Source organism: Camellia sinensis, chromosome 13 (genome assembly GCF_055761805.1).
Source record: "Camellia sinensis isolate YWXY chromosome 13, ASM5576180v1, whole genome shotgun sequence".
NCBI lineage: Eukaryota > Viridiplantae > Streptophyta > Magnoliopsida > Ericales > Theaceae > Camellia > Camellia sinensis.
This window is the reverse complement of record NC_138973.1, coordinates 69,154,856-69,173,166: the sequence shown is the minus strand read 5'-3', so window position 1 is coordinate 69,173,166 and position 18,311 is coordinate 69,154,856. Positions and strand designations below refer to the sequence as shown.

Below are 18,311 nucleotides of genomic sequence, written 5' to 3'. Positions count from 1 at the left end.
CATCAAGGGGGGAAGGAATGGTTCCTCACCGTTCAGAACTTGGTGATTCGCCTACGGACTTGGGCATTCTGAACCAACTTGCTGAGTCCGGTGCCGAATCCTCAAGGGGGGAAGGAATGGTTCCAGGCAGCTCAGAACCTGCGGCCGGCTTCACACCGCAACCTGGTGTTTCGCCTACGAACTTGGGCATTACGGACCAACTTGCTGAGTCCGGTGTCGAATCACCAAGGGGCACTGACTTTGAACCGGTCAACACCAAACTTGACACCGCACAGCCGAGCAGTTGTGATCCCATTGCCCTTCGCAACTCTCAGGACCCATCTGACTGCTGGAAGCTTTTCGTGGGGGACATGTGGAAGCTTTTTGTTGATGGAGCGTCCAACCGTCATGGTGCCGGCCTTGGTATCGTTCTTATATCCCCGGACGGCCTAACCATTGAGCATTCTATCACACTTGGCTTCCCGGCGTCTAACAACGAGGCTGAATACGAAGCGCTTCTTGCCGGGCTCAAGAGCGCAATTCAAATGAAGGCTGCCGAGCTTCTGGTATATAGTGATTCCCAGCTGGTGGTTAACCAAGTTTCAGGGATTTATGAAGCGAAGGACGACAGGATGGCGAAGTACCAAGCTCTGGTCAGGGACCATATCAAGCAGTTTGAGGCAATCAGAGTCCAGCGGATTGGCCGGGAAGAAAACAGCCGAGCTGATGAACTCGCCGGCCTCGCTTCCATGGTAGATAGCACGTCTCCAAACCCCCTGTTGATTGACTTTCTTCCGCGGCCAAGCATTGAAAACGCCGGGCAGACGGATGTACTCTGCGCCGAGCTAGGTCCTTCATGGATGGACCCCTTGATCTTGTTCCTCAGAGACCGGACTCTTCCAGCGGATAAGAAAGAAGCACACAAAATCCGGGTGAAGTCAGCGCGGTTTTGGCTCTCTCCATCAGGCGCGTTGTATAAAAAGTCCTTCACCGGTCCGTATCTCAAGTGCGTGCACCCGAACAGTGTGGAGGCCTTCTTGTTTGAAGTTCACGAAGGCATTTGTGGCAGCCACATCGGGGGCAGGTCCTTGGCCTACCGAGCTATTTCGCAGGGGTACTGGTGGCCGAGCATGCAGGCCGACGCGCAAAAATATGTCCGCAGGTGCGAGAAATGCCAGAAATTCGCCCATCAGATCCACCAACCTGCCAGGGAACTTCTTCCCCTCACCAGTCCTTGGCCTTTCGCCATGTGGGGGCTAGATATAGTGGGACCATTGCCAACAGCACCGGGCAACCGGAAATTCTTCATCGCGGCCACAGATTACTTCACAAAGTGGGTTGAAGCTGAGCCCTTGGCAACCATCAAAGAGAAAGACGTGAAGCGATTTGTCTGGCAGAACGTTGTCACACGGTTTGGTATCCCCAAGATTTTGATCTCTGACAACGGCACCCAGTTTGACGGTCGCCTATTCAGAGGATTTTGTGAAGATCTGAAGATAGAATTCTACAACTCCACCCCGGCCTACCCGCAGTCCAATGGTCAAGCCGAAGCATCAAACAAGACTATACTGGATGGGTTGAAGAAACGGTTGGAAAAGGCTAAGGGCAAGTGGGCTGAAGAATTACCGAGCGTCCTTTGGGCATACCGAACAACCCCGCGACGTTCGACCGGGGAAACTCCATTTGCTTTGGCTTATGGCATGGAGGCGGTCATACCCTTGGAAGTTGAAATGCCCACCCTCAGAACTGAGCGTTTTGAGCCCGAACTAAATGCCGAGGCTATTGCCTTGGAGTTGGACCTAGCGGAAGAGCGCCGGGAGAAAGCCCTCATCCATGTGGCCGCCTACCAACAAGAGCTCTCCAAGAAGTATAACAAGACAGTGCACCCCAGACCGTTCAAAGTTGGGGATTGGGTTTTGAGGAAGATTATGGGCAACACCCTGATGCCTGGAGAAGGCAAACTAGGGGCAAATTGGGAAGGACCCTACAAGATCACTGGTCTGGCTGGCAAGGGGGCTTACCACTTGGAGGATCTGGAGGGAAGAGCCATACCCCGGCCATGGAATGCGGCCAACTTGAAATTGTATTATTTTTAAGCTTTTTACTTTCCTCTTTTTGTAAAGCAATTTTTTTGGCTTGCAAAGCAGAATGTAATTCTTTTTGTCAAATTATAGAATTCATTTTGCATTAGCACTTGGATTATTGTTTTAATGTTACGGACCGAGATGATATGCTCCGGTTGGAAGAGTTGGTGTTTTGTCCAACTTAGGACCCCCAACCGAGATGATGTACTCCGGTTGGAAGAGTTGGTGTTTTGTCCAACTTAGGATCCCCAACCGAGATGATGTACTCCGGTTGGAAGAGTTGGTGTTTTGTCCAACTTAGGATCCCCAACCGAGATGACGTACTCCGGTTGGAAGAGTTGGTGTTTTGTCCAACTTAGGATCCCCAACCGAGATGATGTACTCCGGTTGGAAGAGTTGGTGTTTGTCCAACTTAGGATCCCCAACCGAGATGATGTACTCCGGTTGGAAGAGTTGGTGTTTTGTCCAACTTAGGATCCCCAGCCGAGATGATGTACTCCGGTTGGAAGAGTTGGTGTTTTGTCCAACTTAGGATTCCCAACCGAGATGGTGTACTCCGGTTGGAAGAGTTGGTGTCTTGTCCAACTTTGGCTTCCCAACCGAGATGATGTACTCCGGTTGGAAGTGTTGGTTTGTTCAACTTAGTTACAGCCGAAGTGGCTATTTCGGTTCATGAATTTGTCTCGTTCTGCTAAAGTACTTAGACCGTGTTATGTATTCCGGTTCGATGAGTTATACCGAGATGTTTTGCTGAAGACAGAATTGATTACAACCGTGTGTACACTTGGTGAAAATTCAAAATTTTTCATTGATAAAGAAATTCATTACAAGAGGTGGGGACAGAGCCCGGTTACATCAAAAGTATTGAAAGCAAAAATACAAAGAAAAGAAAACTAAACTAAGGGGGATAGATTGGTGAATTCATCCTCGGCATTCTCAAGGTTGGTGGTTGGGCTCGCTTCTTGGGCACCGGGCTCAACTTGACCGGGCTGCACTTCCACTACGGCTTCCTCAGCCTCCGAATCTGTCTCGTCACTCCCTTCTTCAAGCCCCTCCTCGGCCTCCGCTTGAAGCGCACTGAATACATCATTTGCATATGGCACGAGGTAGACCGGTAGTGAAGCTTTGGGAGGATTGGCAAAAACGTCGGTGTCAGAGCCCTGGCCGAGCTGTTCGCAAGCGAATTTCCAGCCAGCCTTGAAGTATATGTCTTGTGTTGCAAAGACTTGCTTCTTGTAATTCATCTCGGCCTCGTTGAAACCCGCATTGTTGGCAGCCCGGCAAGCCTTCTTCTTCGCCTTCTTCAAAGTGTCAACCTCGGCCTGGAGCTCGGTTTGTTTTTTCTCGGCTGCATTCAGTTGACCGAGCAGCCTATTATTGTCATGGTTGGCCATCTCGAGAGAAGCTTTAGCCCGGCCGAGCTCGGCTTGAAGGCTTTCAACATGGCTGGCAGTGTCGTTGGCTTTCTGCCTAAGCCGGTGGATGCGCTCCAAGACCAAATGTTGTTTTTGAATGGCCTGCACAAAGAAGCAAAGTACATCAGAAAGGGGACCGAGCAAGAAGGACCGAGCAAACACTTGTTAAATGTTAAAAAGAACGCCGACTTACCCTGGCCATCGACTTCACGGAAGATTTTACCAGCCGGGTGTCAGGGACGTGGTCACTGCCAACCACGTCGCCCGGTAGGAGAAACGCTTTGGAGAGGTCGAAGGCAAGCAAATGTTCTTTGTCTGCCTTGATCGATGCAGTCGCCGGGATGTCCTGCCCCCGGTGCTTCAGCTGAGGACGCCAAGCGGGCACGGGAGCCGGAGTTTCAGCAGGATGTTCGGTTGTCAGCTCGGTGACAAGCTCGGCGGAGGGATCTGCCCTTGGTCTTTTTCCAGCCCGGCGCGCTTCTCTGGCGGATTGCACGGCAGCTGGAGCTGGAGAAGCAAGGGCTACGACGGCTGCACTCAATTGACCGGCAGCCGGGGAACGGGGGGTGACGCTCGGTATCTCGGCTGAGGTCGCGGTTAGAAGGTTTTTGATCCGAGATCTTTTGGCCATTTCTTGCTCGTCGGTTAACCGGATTAATGGGACGTCTGGTAGGGTTGGATCTGGAGGTGGCGAAGGAGCTCTGAGGAAGTCAGTTACTCTACTCCGGCGCGGAGCAGAATATCTGTAAGTCGGTGTGTAGCCGAGCAAGTCGTTGCAGTCTCGGTGACGGTACCTAAGCACGGCCCGAATTGCCTCGACGTTGGGGAATTGGTAGTTGGCTTGCAAGGCTTGGATAGCTGCAAAAGAAACAGGGAAACCGATTAGTAAAACTAAAGAATAAAGTTAACCGAGCAAGTTTGAGTGGCTTACATGAAGAACCGAAGTCCTTGCTTATGAACCAGCCCGGCACCTCGGCTGTTTCGTAGTTGCCGGACACCCAGAAGAAATCATCATCGTGCATATCTTTGTCCGGGGTGCCGGTTACGATTTTTTCCTTGCCCGGTCTTATTTTCAAGTAGTAAGCCAGGCCGTCACCGGTGTGACCCATTGTGTACTGTCTTAATATCTCGGCTAGGCCTAAGTTGGTGCCTAGCCGTTGGTTCAATTCGTGTACGCCGTTGATTATTCTATATGTATTGGTGGACACCTGTGTGGGTGCCAGCCCGGTTCGGCGGAGGAACTCGGTTATGAGAGGGTTGAGTGGGAAACGAAGACCTCCTTCAACGATGGATAGCACGGTGAAGGGGCATTCCTCCCTACCCCAAGGCGTGGTCTCTTCTTCGGCCAGCTCGAGATGGACGTCGGCCGGGACGCCGTAGTCCTCTCTGAAAGCGGCTAGCGCGGCCGGAGTATCCACAAGGAAGCGGAACTTCCCCATTTGTGGCCGACTTACTATAGCCCGGTTGATGGGTTGGGCACGGTGATAAATTGTTGCAGCTCGGTCCTGAGAGGTTCAGGAATGACAGGGGTCCCCTTGGACTCTGCAGGAAAAGGATGGTAAGTGTAAGTGTGGGGTTTCGCTAAGAGAGCTAGACTTCAGCTCGGTCGGTAAGGGGGCCAAACGACCTCGGTTGTCTGATTAAGGAGCTCGGTCGCCCAAGCAGACCTAATGTTAGCCCGGTTAAGCGACCAAGTCCTTTGGTTATCTCGGTTTTTGCCATGATTGGAACAAACACGTTGTTTGCCCGGTTTGGCTAACTTTTCGGATCAAAAGAAGGCCCAGAGCCCGGTTCACCCCAGTTCTTCGATGTTCTTCAGGAAGACGAAGAACACCAAGAACAGTGGGAGGTTTAGGACGTTTTCTATGGTCTAAGCCCTAAAAGCTACGTTTTTGGGTCCTAATGTGTGCAAAATAAGAGCAAATAGCAACATAGGAGAGATTAGGTATCTTACCTGTGAAGGGCTGAAGGTGTCCTTCCCAAACACGAAAAATGGGAGGATGGCAGTCGAGCTTGGGCTTGAGAGTCGACAGAGATGGAGGCAGCAGTAGGGAAAAAATGGAACGATGGAGGTTGTATTTGTAAGGTTGAAAGGCCGCCCAAATTCAAATTCTGGCAAAAACGGCGGGTTGGCTGCCCTATGACCAATGGCAGACCGCCACGTGTCCCCATTTATGGCTTTGGCAGGACTGAAGCGACGGGTTGAAAAGACGAAGAGCCAACCGAGCTACTTTCAACGGGAATAGGTCAGCCGAGGAATATAACCGGTCAAATCTGCGGACAATTGCGTCAACTAGCTCGGTCGAGGCTTGGCGTCTTGACGACCGGAGAAACGTTATCTCGGACGAGGTGAATAATCCCAGTCACGCTTCCGCGGACGGAATTAAGGGGCAATTGAGAGGGTGATTTATGCTCCGGTGTTGGGCCGAGGTATAGACTGAACAAGTTGAGGGCCCAGCAGAGCATTGGGCCGAGATGATCGACTGTGCACTCGGAAATGGGCTACCAGAAGTTGGGCCGGGCAGAGTTTGGTCTGTGTGCTGCCCCGGACCGTGCAGGAGCTGCTCGACCAGGAAGTGACCGGTCAGGCTAAGATGCTCGGTCCGAGGATTGTCGAGACCAGACAGACCGAGAGGCCGGCGCTCGGAAAGGCGCGGTCAGCCGAGGTAGTTGATTGACCGGCGAGAAGGCCGACCAAAGGAGGAGCCCGGGCTAAGCTCTGCCGAGATGCCGGCTAGCCCGGTCCTTCATTCGGTTATCCGGTTAGGCGCTTAAGGTATGAAGCATGGTATGACCGAGGTAGGGCAGCTCGGCTGCCGAGCTCCAGCTATGCTGACAGGCAGTTGAGAGCAGGTGATGAACGGCATGGTTTATGCTGACAGATGGGATAGCAGAACCACGTGTCAGGAGATGACTGGGAGTGGGTAAGGGGCTCAGAAGGTATATAGGCATGTCTGCGCCCCCCATACGAAAAACACGAACACATCTGTAAGGATTTCTTACACTCAAACACTCTCTCCCCTCTTTCTATTCCCTCTAAGGTGTGTGCTAATTTGACCGTCGGAGGGTGTTTCCGGCCACACACCGCCGGGTAGCTCACCGTTATTTGCTCGCAGGTGATCGGACATCGACGGAGCTCGGAAGAAAGGAATACGGGCACGCCGGAATATTTGCTCCCCGTACAACTGCTTTGGGCTATCGGTGGAGGATAGTCGTGATTGTTGTAGACAATGCATGATGATTAGGCCAACTAAAACTAATCAATGAAGTGTGTCATGGAACTTGACGGTTGATAGAATACATTAACTACATGTATTGAGTGATTGTATATAGAACCAATGTGTTTGTATACGTTATGTGTAGAGGAGGAGATGGGGGATGTACTCCGCGGTTTAGGGGAAGATAGGGGATGTACCTCTAAACCGGTTAGTGTTGGGAGAAGATAGGGGATGAACTCCGTAGATACAGCTCATATGCTTGTCTAGAGAAGTGAAGATAGAGCTCATATGCTTATCTTTGTGAAGTGTGGATATAGCTTATATGCTTATCTGTGGATATTGTTGTTATACATATCTGTTGTAGAATGTGGATATAGCTTAGTTGCTTATCTGAGAATGTGGATATTGTTGTTATACATATCTGTTGAATGTGGGTAGTGCTTATATGCCTATCTGTTGAAAAAGGGAAAATGAAAAGTAATTTGGACTTGTAAGTCGTATGACATAAATATGTGATTTATGTGAATGTATCAGTGTTGGCCATCTATCAATTGCTAATGTTTTAGTCAATGTTCATGGTTGGTTTAGTATATTTCTACTGGGCTGTGGCTCACCCTATATGAGAATATCATTTTCAGGTGCAGGAAGCATGCCACCTCCAAGGACATAGCTTGGAAGGCTAGAGGCGAACATAATGTCGTCGTTTTACTTTTTGATGTATTACATGTAAATACAAGCCAAGGGCTTAAGGTGTATGAGTTAGTACTCTTTTTGTTGCAACCAAGTGTTAACTTGGAAAGCTGTAAGCCCGTAAGGCATTTTGCTTTTGTTGTTAACTTGTAATACATATGTAATGAGACACTCGGAAATGTAAAGAATGTGGAACTTGTATATCAATGCATATCTGATTTAATGGGTTTAATGTTATTATTTTGAGGGCGTTACAGTACATCAGTTTCTTCTACTCTCCAAAGAGCTCTAGCTATCAGACTGGCTTGATGATGCCTAACATGTTGAGATTGAAAATGATGTTAGTCTAGTAGAATAACAAACAAGATATTTTAGTATAAATACTATAATAATAATGACAATAAATAATATATGCATATATATAGACAAAACAAGAATAGAAAAAAATAGCTTTGAGATTTTAAAAGTTGTGTTGTCACTAATTTGAAACTATTTTTTCTCCCTTCGTGAAAGTACAATTAGAGTGAAGCAATACCAAGATAAAACCACTTTATAGCACAATTATAATTGTAATTTAATCATAGATATTTTTAAGTCAAACCACATTATAGCACAATCACTACAACAAAATTGAATTTTTATGGCTTGCAATGCATGCCATAAAACTCTTTCACGACATGCACACAAATGCCGTTATATGACATGCCGTGGAAAGTTAAGTATCATTTACGGCATGCAGGTAAAGTTGTAAAAAGTAATAAATTAAACATTAATGACATACTTTGTATGTCGTATATAATTTTTTACGACATTTTTGTCATGCCATAAATCATCATACTTTCCATGACATAATTTTGCATGCCATAGAAGGTTATTTTTAATATATTTATAGCATATATACTTTGTATGCCGTATATAATATTTTACGGCATTTTCTTGCATGTCATAAATCATCACATTTTTCAAGACATAATTTTGTATGTCGTAGAATATAATTTTTAATATATTTATGACCAGGGATGGACCGAGAGAGGGGCTGGCAGGGGCAACCATCCCCTCAAAGTTTTGAAAAACCCCCTAGATATAGAATTAAAATTACAAATATTTTTAAATTATATAGGTTCGCCACCCCAAAGTTTTTGCAAAAAATTTAAGAACCACCACCCCCTAAATTTTCTACTTTAAAATTTAAAAATTTAATTATTTTTTTGATAAATACTAAAAATAATAATAATAATAATTTATTTTTGAAGTATAATTACTTTTTATTTTTAATTTAGTAATGTTAAAATAATTGAGAATTTATTTGTTAATATGTTAAAGTCTTTTTTGTCTAATTAGGGCCCACATTTTTTAATTGTTTTGTTATAACTAAAAAAAAAAAAAAAACGAATACTACTCACGTATAACCTGCCCCACACTTGAAAATGTTCCCAAATTCTTATTAACCTAATTGTTTAAGCTCCCTTCTCCACTCTACTCTCTCTCTCTCTCTCTCTGTGTGTAAATAATATGAAAGCTTGGAAAAAAACTAACATACAAAATATTCGTGGTCAATGGTGCATTTTCTTCAATTTCTACGGCGACAACAGAATGTGCATTTTCAACCATGAAAATTATAAAGACTAGATTGCGCAATAGGATCGAGGATGATTTTATTTTAAGCTACTTGTTAACATATGTTGACAAAGACATTGCTCGAGATTTTAATATAGATTCTATCATAGATGTTTTTTATATTATGAAAGAGCATCGAGCATAACTTTAGATGCCTAAGTAAGTATGTAAAGCAAATAGTTGCTTTTTTGAAAATTAATATGGATTTACTAGAGCATATCCAATTGTATTTTGATAATATTTTGTAATTATATACGATGAATAGAAACATCAAATTATATATTTTTGTGATATTTGGGTAGAAATTGATATTGTATATCACATGCTCATTACAAATTTTTTGATTGCATGTACACTCGCCCCCCCGATATTAGAATCCTGTGTCTGTCCCTGTTTATGACATACTTTATATATCGTACATAATCTTTTACGATATTTTCTTACATGTGATAAATCATTACACTTTTCACGACATAATTTTGCATGCCGTAGAAAGTTATTTTTAATATACACACATACACACAAGAACATAACCTTGCCTAGCCGTATGCACATCCAAACAAAGGCAGTGGCTTATAAAGTGCGGCAACTTGTGAACAAACCAAGTAGTAGCTTACAAACTTAAAGCCTTAAATCTCTATGGCATTAGCATTTTTTGGTAACACTATTAGAAATATTTCAATTAAATTTGGCTCTTAACTAAGTTAGCTAGACTCATGCAATGAAATATGTTAGCATTTTCATTTTCATCATCTAATCTAACCTACATACAGATACATCTCTAAAATACTGAGCTTCCCCTGCAAGATAAATGTGTCAGTATACTTTACTAAGCAAGAACTTGCAGATTTTAACAAAAGAAAAATCAAACCAAATTTACTGCTGAATTTTCCAGTAAGATTAAAATTTCAGTATTGGCAAATCCCCTTTATTTTATATCTCAGCATCACTGTCAACAAACATACACTAGTTTTGTCATGAAACTAGAATTTTGTGCATCTATGAAGATCCAACGTAAATCTAAAAAAAAAAGAAAGAAAGAAGAAGAAGACGAAAGAGTAAGCTAATGTCCCAAGTATGTCCCCTACCTTTTGGAAGCCTGCAGAGATGGCACCATCATTCTCTGAAGCAGTGAGTTCCTACTTAACCTTTTCAAGATCTTTACTCACAACTTGCATTTCTTCAGCTAAAGACTTCAATTGGATCTAGCCATTTGATATGCAGATGGAACAAGTAATAAATTGTACAAATCAACTAGAGACACCTCATTCACATATTATATTAAGAAAAATGCAAACCTTAGAGGCTGCTTCCAAATGACCGAGATCCTTATCAAGATCCAGTAACTCTGGCATCTTCTCGGCAATGAGCTAATGAAGACAAGAAAGCAATTGACATACTTGGCATCTTCTCGGCAATGAGCTAGTTTCAGCAGTGTTATTTATCTTTGTTACCCCAGTAGAGGATTTCATTCAATGTTTCAACTTCAAAGATCAAAAAAAAAAAAAAACAATATAAGGTATTTAAATAGATTTAGTTTCCAAATCTACAGCTTAGATATACTTATGTTACTTTTTATTTTGCCATTGCTATGCCTATATAAATATATAGAAAAGATGAGCAGCTAAGATTGCTGGTGGAGGTGAAGTCTGATAATAATCTAGCAGTAGTTGCTGCTGAAGCTACTGATGGAAGGCCAGTCTATTGCCGAGATTTCCCATATTCGGAGACCAACACAGCATATGACAGAAACATTCTTAAAACTCTGACCCTTAATTTTCTACAAGATAGTTTAATGAATTTTTATGTTCAAATCACTAGTGGTGTACTTAATAAAAATAGTAATAGGTGAAAGCATATAAATTAGAATAGAAACACACCAATTTAGCTGTAAGTTTCATTTTGCATTTATTTACCCACAACATCCTGAGACGGCACTTCACCAGCATCAAGGACAGAAACTATATTCTTCACCTCTTCTAAGGTTCCATTCTACATAAACATTCAATTCGAATCATGAATCAGATTCATCCTCTAATCATAATTCATAACCAAGCAATCAAAAAGTCAATGAGTCATCAAATAATACTGATTATCTCCGTCTTTTTTTTTTTTTTTTGATAAGTAATTGCCAGTCAATACATTGTACCACACATTAAATAATTAAACAAAACATAACAAAATTTCCAATCAACAGAATAAACAGTAAAGCTTTTTGTCAACGTTTTCAACAGTAATAATCGAAACCCCTTTTCAATTTCAATTCATTCACACCACCAAAACAATCAAGATCTAATTCCTTGGTAAACAACAATACAAAACATTTTAAACATCAGATTTTATTCAATTAAAACTAATACATTGTCTATAATTCAAAAAAAATAAGGACAAATCTCACCTAATTTAAACATCATCTATTAAATAATTAAGACTAATACATCATCTATCATCAGATTAAACATCAGATTTTAATGGACAAATCTCCAGATTATAAAAAAAACATATACCCAATCAATTTGCTTCACACCAAATCTCACCTAATTTATAATCCAAAAAATAAGAGAGTCTTCATTTCTAATCATTTCTTACCAAATCACCCAATCCAAATAGACAATTAGAAATAGGAACAATCAATCATATATATATATATATATATATTCATAAATTTTAACGACGAAATCATACTACAAGTGAGATAGTGAGTGTGTATGTACTTCTAATCTGATTCTATACACACAAGTGAGATAGTGAGTGTGCATCATATGCTATTTCATCCATAACCAACGGAAAGAACTCAAGAATGTATCCAAATGTAAACTACTTTATCTCACCTTCAGGCTTATGCGCAATGAATTTATAGATGTTTCAATTAAGCATTTTTCAGCCTCATTTCGACATATCAAAACCTGAGAGAGGAAGTGGCAAAATCTAGATTAGGTCCACAGACAACAATCAAATCGTTGAAAACCATATTGAATTAAATATAATGAAGAGTCACCAAGTATAGATAGGTTATATAAACTTTGAATTGCAAGAGGTACTAAAATATAGGAAGTTAAGAGTTGGGGCTGGGGTGCATTACAAACAATTAAAAAAAACTACGATTGGCAATCCATAACATGTTACATAACCAAATCAATAGAAATTCTCATTGAAGAGCTATAAACACAACACAATTCAAAATACCTCACAAGCTCCTGTCTCTCTATGAATCCTTGCTGCTTGAGATCATAGAGTTGAAATGAAACTACAAGGAAGAAATTTTTAGGTTAATTGAATAGAAATCAAATCAAAATCAAAACTCTAGAAATCAAATCAAAAGCAAAGAGAGATGAGAGATGAGAAACTGAATTAATTGAATAAGGCATGCAATCCAAGGCTCTCATCGAATTAATCCAAGGATCTCACCGAATCAATCGATTGGTGCACCTGTAACTAACATCATCAGAGGGGCAGTGGCTGGTGGTGGTAGTCTACAAATAACTCAGACTTTAAAATGTCACTATGCAACTGGGCAACACCATTGCAGACAGATGACCAATGAGATAAGTCACTTTTTCATTTTCAAATGAAATTGATCAACAAATTATAAGAGGTAGTAAAGGATTAGTGGATCAAGGGCTTAACAAATGAGCAGGACTACGGGAATACGACTAAATAAAGGCAAGGAAGCAAATGTTATACATTCTTTACTTCATTATTTTATTTGGAACACATTATTTTTTTTATTATATCACTTTAATTTCAACAAACATTATATATATATATATATATATATTTTATAAAAAATTAAAAATTGACAATTCCCAAACAATCCCTTGTAACTCAAAATGCTTGTCATTTTAACTCATAATTATTTCTTATTTTCCACACTTCATATTTGCTAGGTATTATTTTAACTCATAATTGTTTCTTATTTTCCACGCTTCGGCCTTGTTTGGTTTGTTTTTGAAAAACAAATTTTAGAATTTTTTTTTTTTAAAATTTTGTTTGGTTTAGTGAATGTGGAAATTTTTTTTCAAAATCACTTTCTATCTCCTACATATCAATCAATAACTTTTTTTCTCTCATCTCTCTTCCTCAATCAATTTTTTTTTCACACACATTTACTTAACTACAACAAAATATACAACTAAACAAATCAAAAAAAATTCTACACTCTTTCTCCAATTTTTTTTTTTTGAAATTTTTTTCGCCAAAATCAAACCAAACACACCCTTCATATTTGCTAGGTATTTTTTTTATTTATTTATTTATTTAGTTAAAAAGACGTGAGAGTCCCGATCTTCTTTGTCGAAAACAATCCCTAGCTCTCGCTCTCAATCTTTCTCCCTGAGCTCTCTGAAATTCCATGACTATCCCCGCCTCTCACATTGCGTTGAAGATGGATGATGAAGCTATTGCAGATAACTTCTCTTTCGGGAGCTTTTTCTCTCGAGAGCTGTGTCTCAGAAGGTGGGCCATCTTTATCTCTATCGCACAAGCGGTGCCCTCTCTATCTAAGATCCGAATCTGATTTTCATTTTTGATCTGATTTGCTTTTGTATTTGATTTTCGTTTTTGGTCTGATTGACATTTGTATTTGATTTTTATTTTTCGTAAAGTTTGAATTTGAAGGGTTCATGCCCTAGCTCTGCAGAATTGCATTTGCTTTGATTGAGCTATTGATTGTCTTGTTTTGATTGAGATATTGATTCAGTTTTGGGATTGGCATTGATTAAGAGGAAGTCGACGAACAACGACGCTATGACGAACAATTCATCGCTGATCTGCTCTGGTTCTCCCTCAATCTCTCCGTCGTAGGGTTCTGACTTGATCTTCCTTCACATTCCCAAAGTTTTTGTAATATCAACTCTGGTCAGCGCGGTATCAGCTCAACCTTTTATATTCAGCAATTACCAGGTTCGATACAAAGATCTACTTTTTTTGTTTGACATGGACATATTGTCATTCTTTTAGTAAAATTTAAATTAGTTTATGATCTGTAGAAACTGTAGTTTCAATCAACATTATTATTGTCAATGTTTCTTTGATAAAATTTTACCTGATTAAAAGTATAGTACCCTGCTGGCACACCCGAGATACCTTTTGCTATTTTGGAAGGTTAACCATCCAGTGGTAGAGGAAATGTTAATGCCAGTCCTCAAGTTGGATACGAACGCAATCCTTTTATTGGAAGTAGTAAGCATCACGTTCGTCAAACTATAAGAGCATCATCAGTTGCTCCATATTATCTTGATGATTTTTCTCAGGGTATTCTCTTCCTGTGTTTTTTTGGACTCATCAGTTGGCTTTTTTACTATTTATTGTATATTGATTTCTTGTATGGTGTGCCTTCTATCTTAATTTTTTTTTTTTTTTGCCTTCCAAATATCTGCAGATGTGTATCGTCGGCAAGATGGTGCTATTGTACAGACTCTCCTACTCTTCAACTGCAGTGTGAGTTTTCCTTTCAGCATCTTTCTCTTTTCCATTCTGCATAGTATTGTTACCAAGCTGTAGTTGGGGCTTGAAGTTCAAACGTTTACAAGGCCCATGGTCAGTTTGCTATATCCCAAATTTTGTATCACTCTGAAGACCTTTTTATTTTATTTTATTTATAAATTAGTTAATTCTCCTTTTTGTGTATCACATATTTTACTCACTCCGTTCGGGTTACAAGGGCAGACTATCTCAGTGGAAGAACAGCTCTCCATTTTGCAGCAGTTAATGGGCATGTTAGATATATGAGACTCGTTGTGGCTGACTTTGTTCCCAGTGCTCCTTTTGAATCTATAAATGCTCAAACCAATTGTGACAGAGACAATGATTCCACTATGAAGAGCAAATATGACCAAAGGTTTTTGATTTATTTCTGTTTGTTTTTTCACTGTCAATGACATGACATTAATCAATGTGGTGATGAGGTAAAATATGTTTAGATGTTTTGATAACTAAAAAAGAAGACCAATAGTGGCTCCCTTGAAAGGAAGACTTAAAACGGATATGGATTGGGGTGGTGAGGAAAGACAATTTGGACTAGAGTATCATAGATGTATGGCCCTAAATATAACAAAATTATGGACATTATTTTTAGGGAGATTCTTCCCAAGTTGAGCTGAATATATAAGCTATTCCTCCTGTTTTTCTGTTTATCAGAAGTGCATAAGCATGAGAGGAAAACTCATTGATTCAAAATACGCAAACAGTTTGTGGCTATCTACATGTTGCAATACAACTGGCCTTCTTTAAGTTTTTCTGGCAGAATTGTAAGCTAGATATTTGTATAGATTGATTTCATAAAGATGAAGCTGTAGTAAGTTTTAATATGCCTCAGCAATAATAATTATTTCAGAGGTTGTAGAGTCTTTAATTTTCAGCAGTTGATAACACCAAACATTGTTCTATTCTGTTCATTGATAGATTTATTTGAAATGCAGTGCACTGTCCAAGTTTGTAAATAAGGCTGCTGATGGTGGTATCACTGCTCTTCAGATGGCTGCATTGAATGGTTATTCTGATTGTGTATAACTCCTACTTGATATTCATGCAAATGTTTCATCTGTGACATTTCATTATGGAACATCAATGGATTTGATTGGTAAGTCATTTGTTTGAGGTTCAAAAGCATGTTTTGTGGGAGGCTTGTCTGTGTTCTTGACTTATAAATACTATGAATGTATCTCTTTATAGGAGCTGGAAGCACCCCTTTGCATTATGCTGCTTGTGGAGGAAATTTGAAATGCTGTCAGGCGAGTATTTGTCCTATTTTCGATGATTTTCTGACAATTGCAAGTACAAGTGATCATGTTCTTGTATATATAGATCCTTCTTGCAAGAGGTGCCAGTCGGTTGACCTTAAACTGCAATGGGTAATGTTTTGTGAATGGGTTCTCGTGTGTCCAATGTTTGCTTCGTGTACTTAACTATTTTCTCAATCTTGGTGCTCATGAGTCATGTTGTCTTGTAGGAGCATGTTGAAGGGTATCATGAATTGTCTGCAAAAACCAAAATTTTCTTGTCCACTGCTGTTGCAAAATGGGATGCTGATTTCTATGTCAAAGTGGATGATGATGTCGATGTCGATTTGGGTATACACTGTCTCTTTTCATTTTCTTTTCTTGTTATATTCTTTTTGCCTTTTTTTCCAATTTTGGGTAGCTTTTGTCAATTTTAAATTTGCTGAGTGATGCAAAGTGCATAAAACTGTTATGACCTTACCATTGTTATATATTTTTCAAAACAATTTCAAAAAGTTAGTAAAAGATAAGCAGGATGTTCACCTATTCCTTTCAGTCTTAATATTGCTTCATAAGTTTGTGGCGTTGTCTAAGTGTATTTTTCTTATTTTTAATATGGAGGAGGTTTCCCCATCTCGTTTAACCTCAGGTTGTTTTGGGAATGATCTATTTTTTAATTTTTTTTATTTATTATAAAAGATATGTAAAAAAATAAAGAGTTGATGTGAAATAAATAAATAAAACTGCTTAAAGCCAGGTTCCCAACAGTGTTTTTCAAAATTGCAAAATAAAGTGGGTATTTTTATCACTCAATTACTAAACAAATTTAAGTCAATATTGTATTTTTTTTTTAATTACTAAAAACAATATAAATATAATTTTGAAATTGATTTCTTAGGCACTTTGACAGGTGTATATGTATACATGCATGTATAGAATTGGATAGTGCGATATAGCAAGGAAAATGATATACCTGCATGAAGATAGTCAGGTTGATAAGGTATAGGAATAGGAATAGCATGAGGCCGTTATTAGGGTGCAAATGCACAGAATAGTCCACCCTCTTAGTTGCTTCAGAAACTCATGGTGGGGGTAAGCTGAGTGTATTTGTCCTATTTTTAACGTGGAGGAGTTTTCCCCATCCCTTTCATACTTAATTGCTTCAAAAGTGCGTGGTGTTGAGTAAGTGTTCTAGCTTTGTTTAAGCTCTTTCTTTGTGTTGTGCTATGTTGCTTATAAATTATTTTTAATACATATTTTAAATAAATTTTATATTATTATTTTAATTTAAAATTTAAAATTTAATTATTTATTTATTTATTTATTTTTAATACATATTTTAAATAAATTTTATATTATTTTAAGCACAACACAAAGAAAGAGCTTAAATAGAGCTAGAACACTTACTCAACACCACGAACTTTGGAAGCAAGTATGAAAGGGATGGGGGATCCTCCTCCACATTAAAAATAGGACAAATACACTCAGCTTACCCCACCATGAGCTTCTGAAGCAATTAAGAGGGTGGACTATTCTGTGCATTTGCACCCTAATAATGGGCCTCATGCTATTCCTATTCCTATACCTTATCAACCTGACTATCTTCATGCAGGTATATCATTTTCCTTGCTATATCGCACTATCCAACTCTATACATGCATGTATACATATACACCTGTCAAAGTGCCTAAGAAATCAATTTCAAAATTATATTTATATTGTTTTTAGTAAATAAAAAAAATACAATATTGACTTAAATTTGTTTAGTAATTGAGTGATAAAAATACCCACTTTATTTTGCAATTTTGAAAAACACTATTGGGAACCTGGCTTTAAGCAGTTTTATTTATTTATTTCACATCAACACCATATGTTTTTACACATCTTTTATAATAAATAAAAAAAATTAAAAAATAGATCATTCAAAAACAAACTGAGGTTAAAAGAGATGGGGGAACCTCCTCCATATTAAAAATAGGACATAATGGTGAAAAAAAAATTCGATATTTAAATTAAAACATAATGATTACATGTATCTTTAATAAGTTCAATTTTTTATAATGAACAAATAAATAGAGACTGAAGGAGTAAATTTTATTCATTTTTTTTTTTATTAAAAGAAGGTTTTATTTTGATATCATTGATTGTGTATTATAAGTTTTTAATAAAAAATTGCAAGTCATAATTTAATTAGTAAAAATTACAAAAATTATATTTACGATAAAATATATATAAATTTTGTAATTTTAATTTAATATATGATAGTAGTAAATTACATTTGTTAATATATTAATTTTTCTTATTTTGTAAAAGCTTAAAATTTGTCTACTAAAAATTGTAAATTATCTTATGTCATAATTTTTGCGTGAAATAGATTATGATTGACTTGTGATATTCGACTAAACATTATAAGTGGGTTAGAAGTTAGTCGATTCAATATTTATGTCAATGTGACATTCACCTAATCATTAAAAATTATCTTGATAATCAAAAATTGTCTTTATCAATTCTGGACTAGTATAGCTAGTTTGGGGTTCCAACATTGGATTAAATATTAAAAATGAAATTAGAAAATCTAGTTCAAGTTAA

At 39.1% G+C, this 18,311-nt stretch overlaps 2 protein-coding genes across 32 annotated transcripts in view; one reads left to right on the top strand and one right to left on the bottom strand.

The window, feature by feature from the left end:
• Positions 1-2,843: 2,843 nt before the first annotated feature.
• On the bottom strand, positions 2,844-4,342 carry LOC145806205 (uncharacterized). The gene is made up of 2 exons (XM_082902488.1): positions 3,672-4,342; positions 2,844-3,580 (listed from the first exon to the last, which is right to left on the bottom strand). Exons 1-2 carry the CDS (start codon positions 4,107-4,109, stop codon positions 2,957-2,959), a joined length of 1,062 nt encoding a protein of 353 aa, XP_082758614.1. The 5' UTR covers positions 4,110-4,342; the 3' UTR covers positions 2,844-2,956.
• Positions 4,343-13,274: 8,932 nt separating this feature from the next.
• Positions 13,275-18,311, top strand: part of LOC114281024 (E3 ubiquitin-protein ligase XBAT33) — a 51,687-nt gene continuing 46,650 nt past the window's right edge. For 19 of the 31 annotated variants that reach the window (XM_082902472.1, XM_082902476.1, XM_082902474.1 and 16 more), the window contains exons 1-7: positions 13,281-13,458; positions 13,703-13,905; positions 14,064-14,256; positions 14,384-14,842; positions 15,423-15,583; positions 15,676-15,854; positions 15,953-16,073. In XM_082902472.1, coding sequence (XP_082758598.1) covers positions 15,571-15,583; positions 15,676-15,854; positions 15,953-16,073 — 313 coding nt within the window. In that variant the 5' untranslated portion in view covers positions 13,281-13,458; positions 13,703-13,905; positions 14,064-14,256; positions 14,384-14,842; positions 15,423-15,570. Of the gene's footprint in view, positions 13,459-13,702; positions 13,906-14,058; positions 14,257-14,383; positions 14,843-15,422; positions 15,584-15,675; positions 16,074-18,311 lie in introns of those variants that run through there. The other 12 variants (XR_014348966.1, XM_082902486.1, XR_014348967.1 and 9 more) reach the window with 10 other exon arrangements.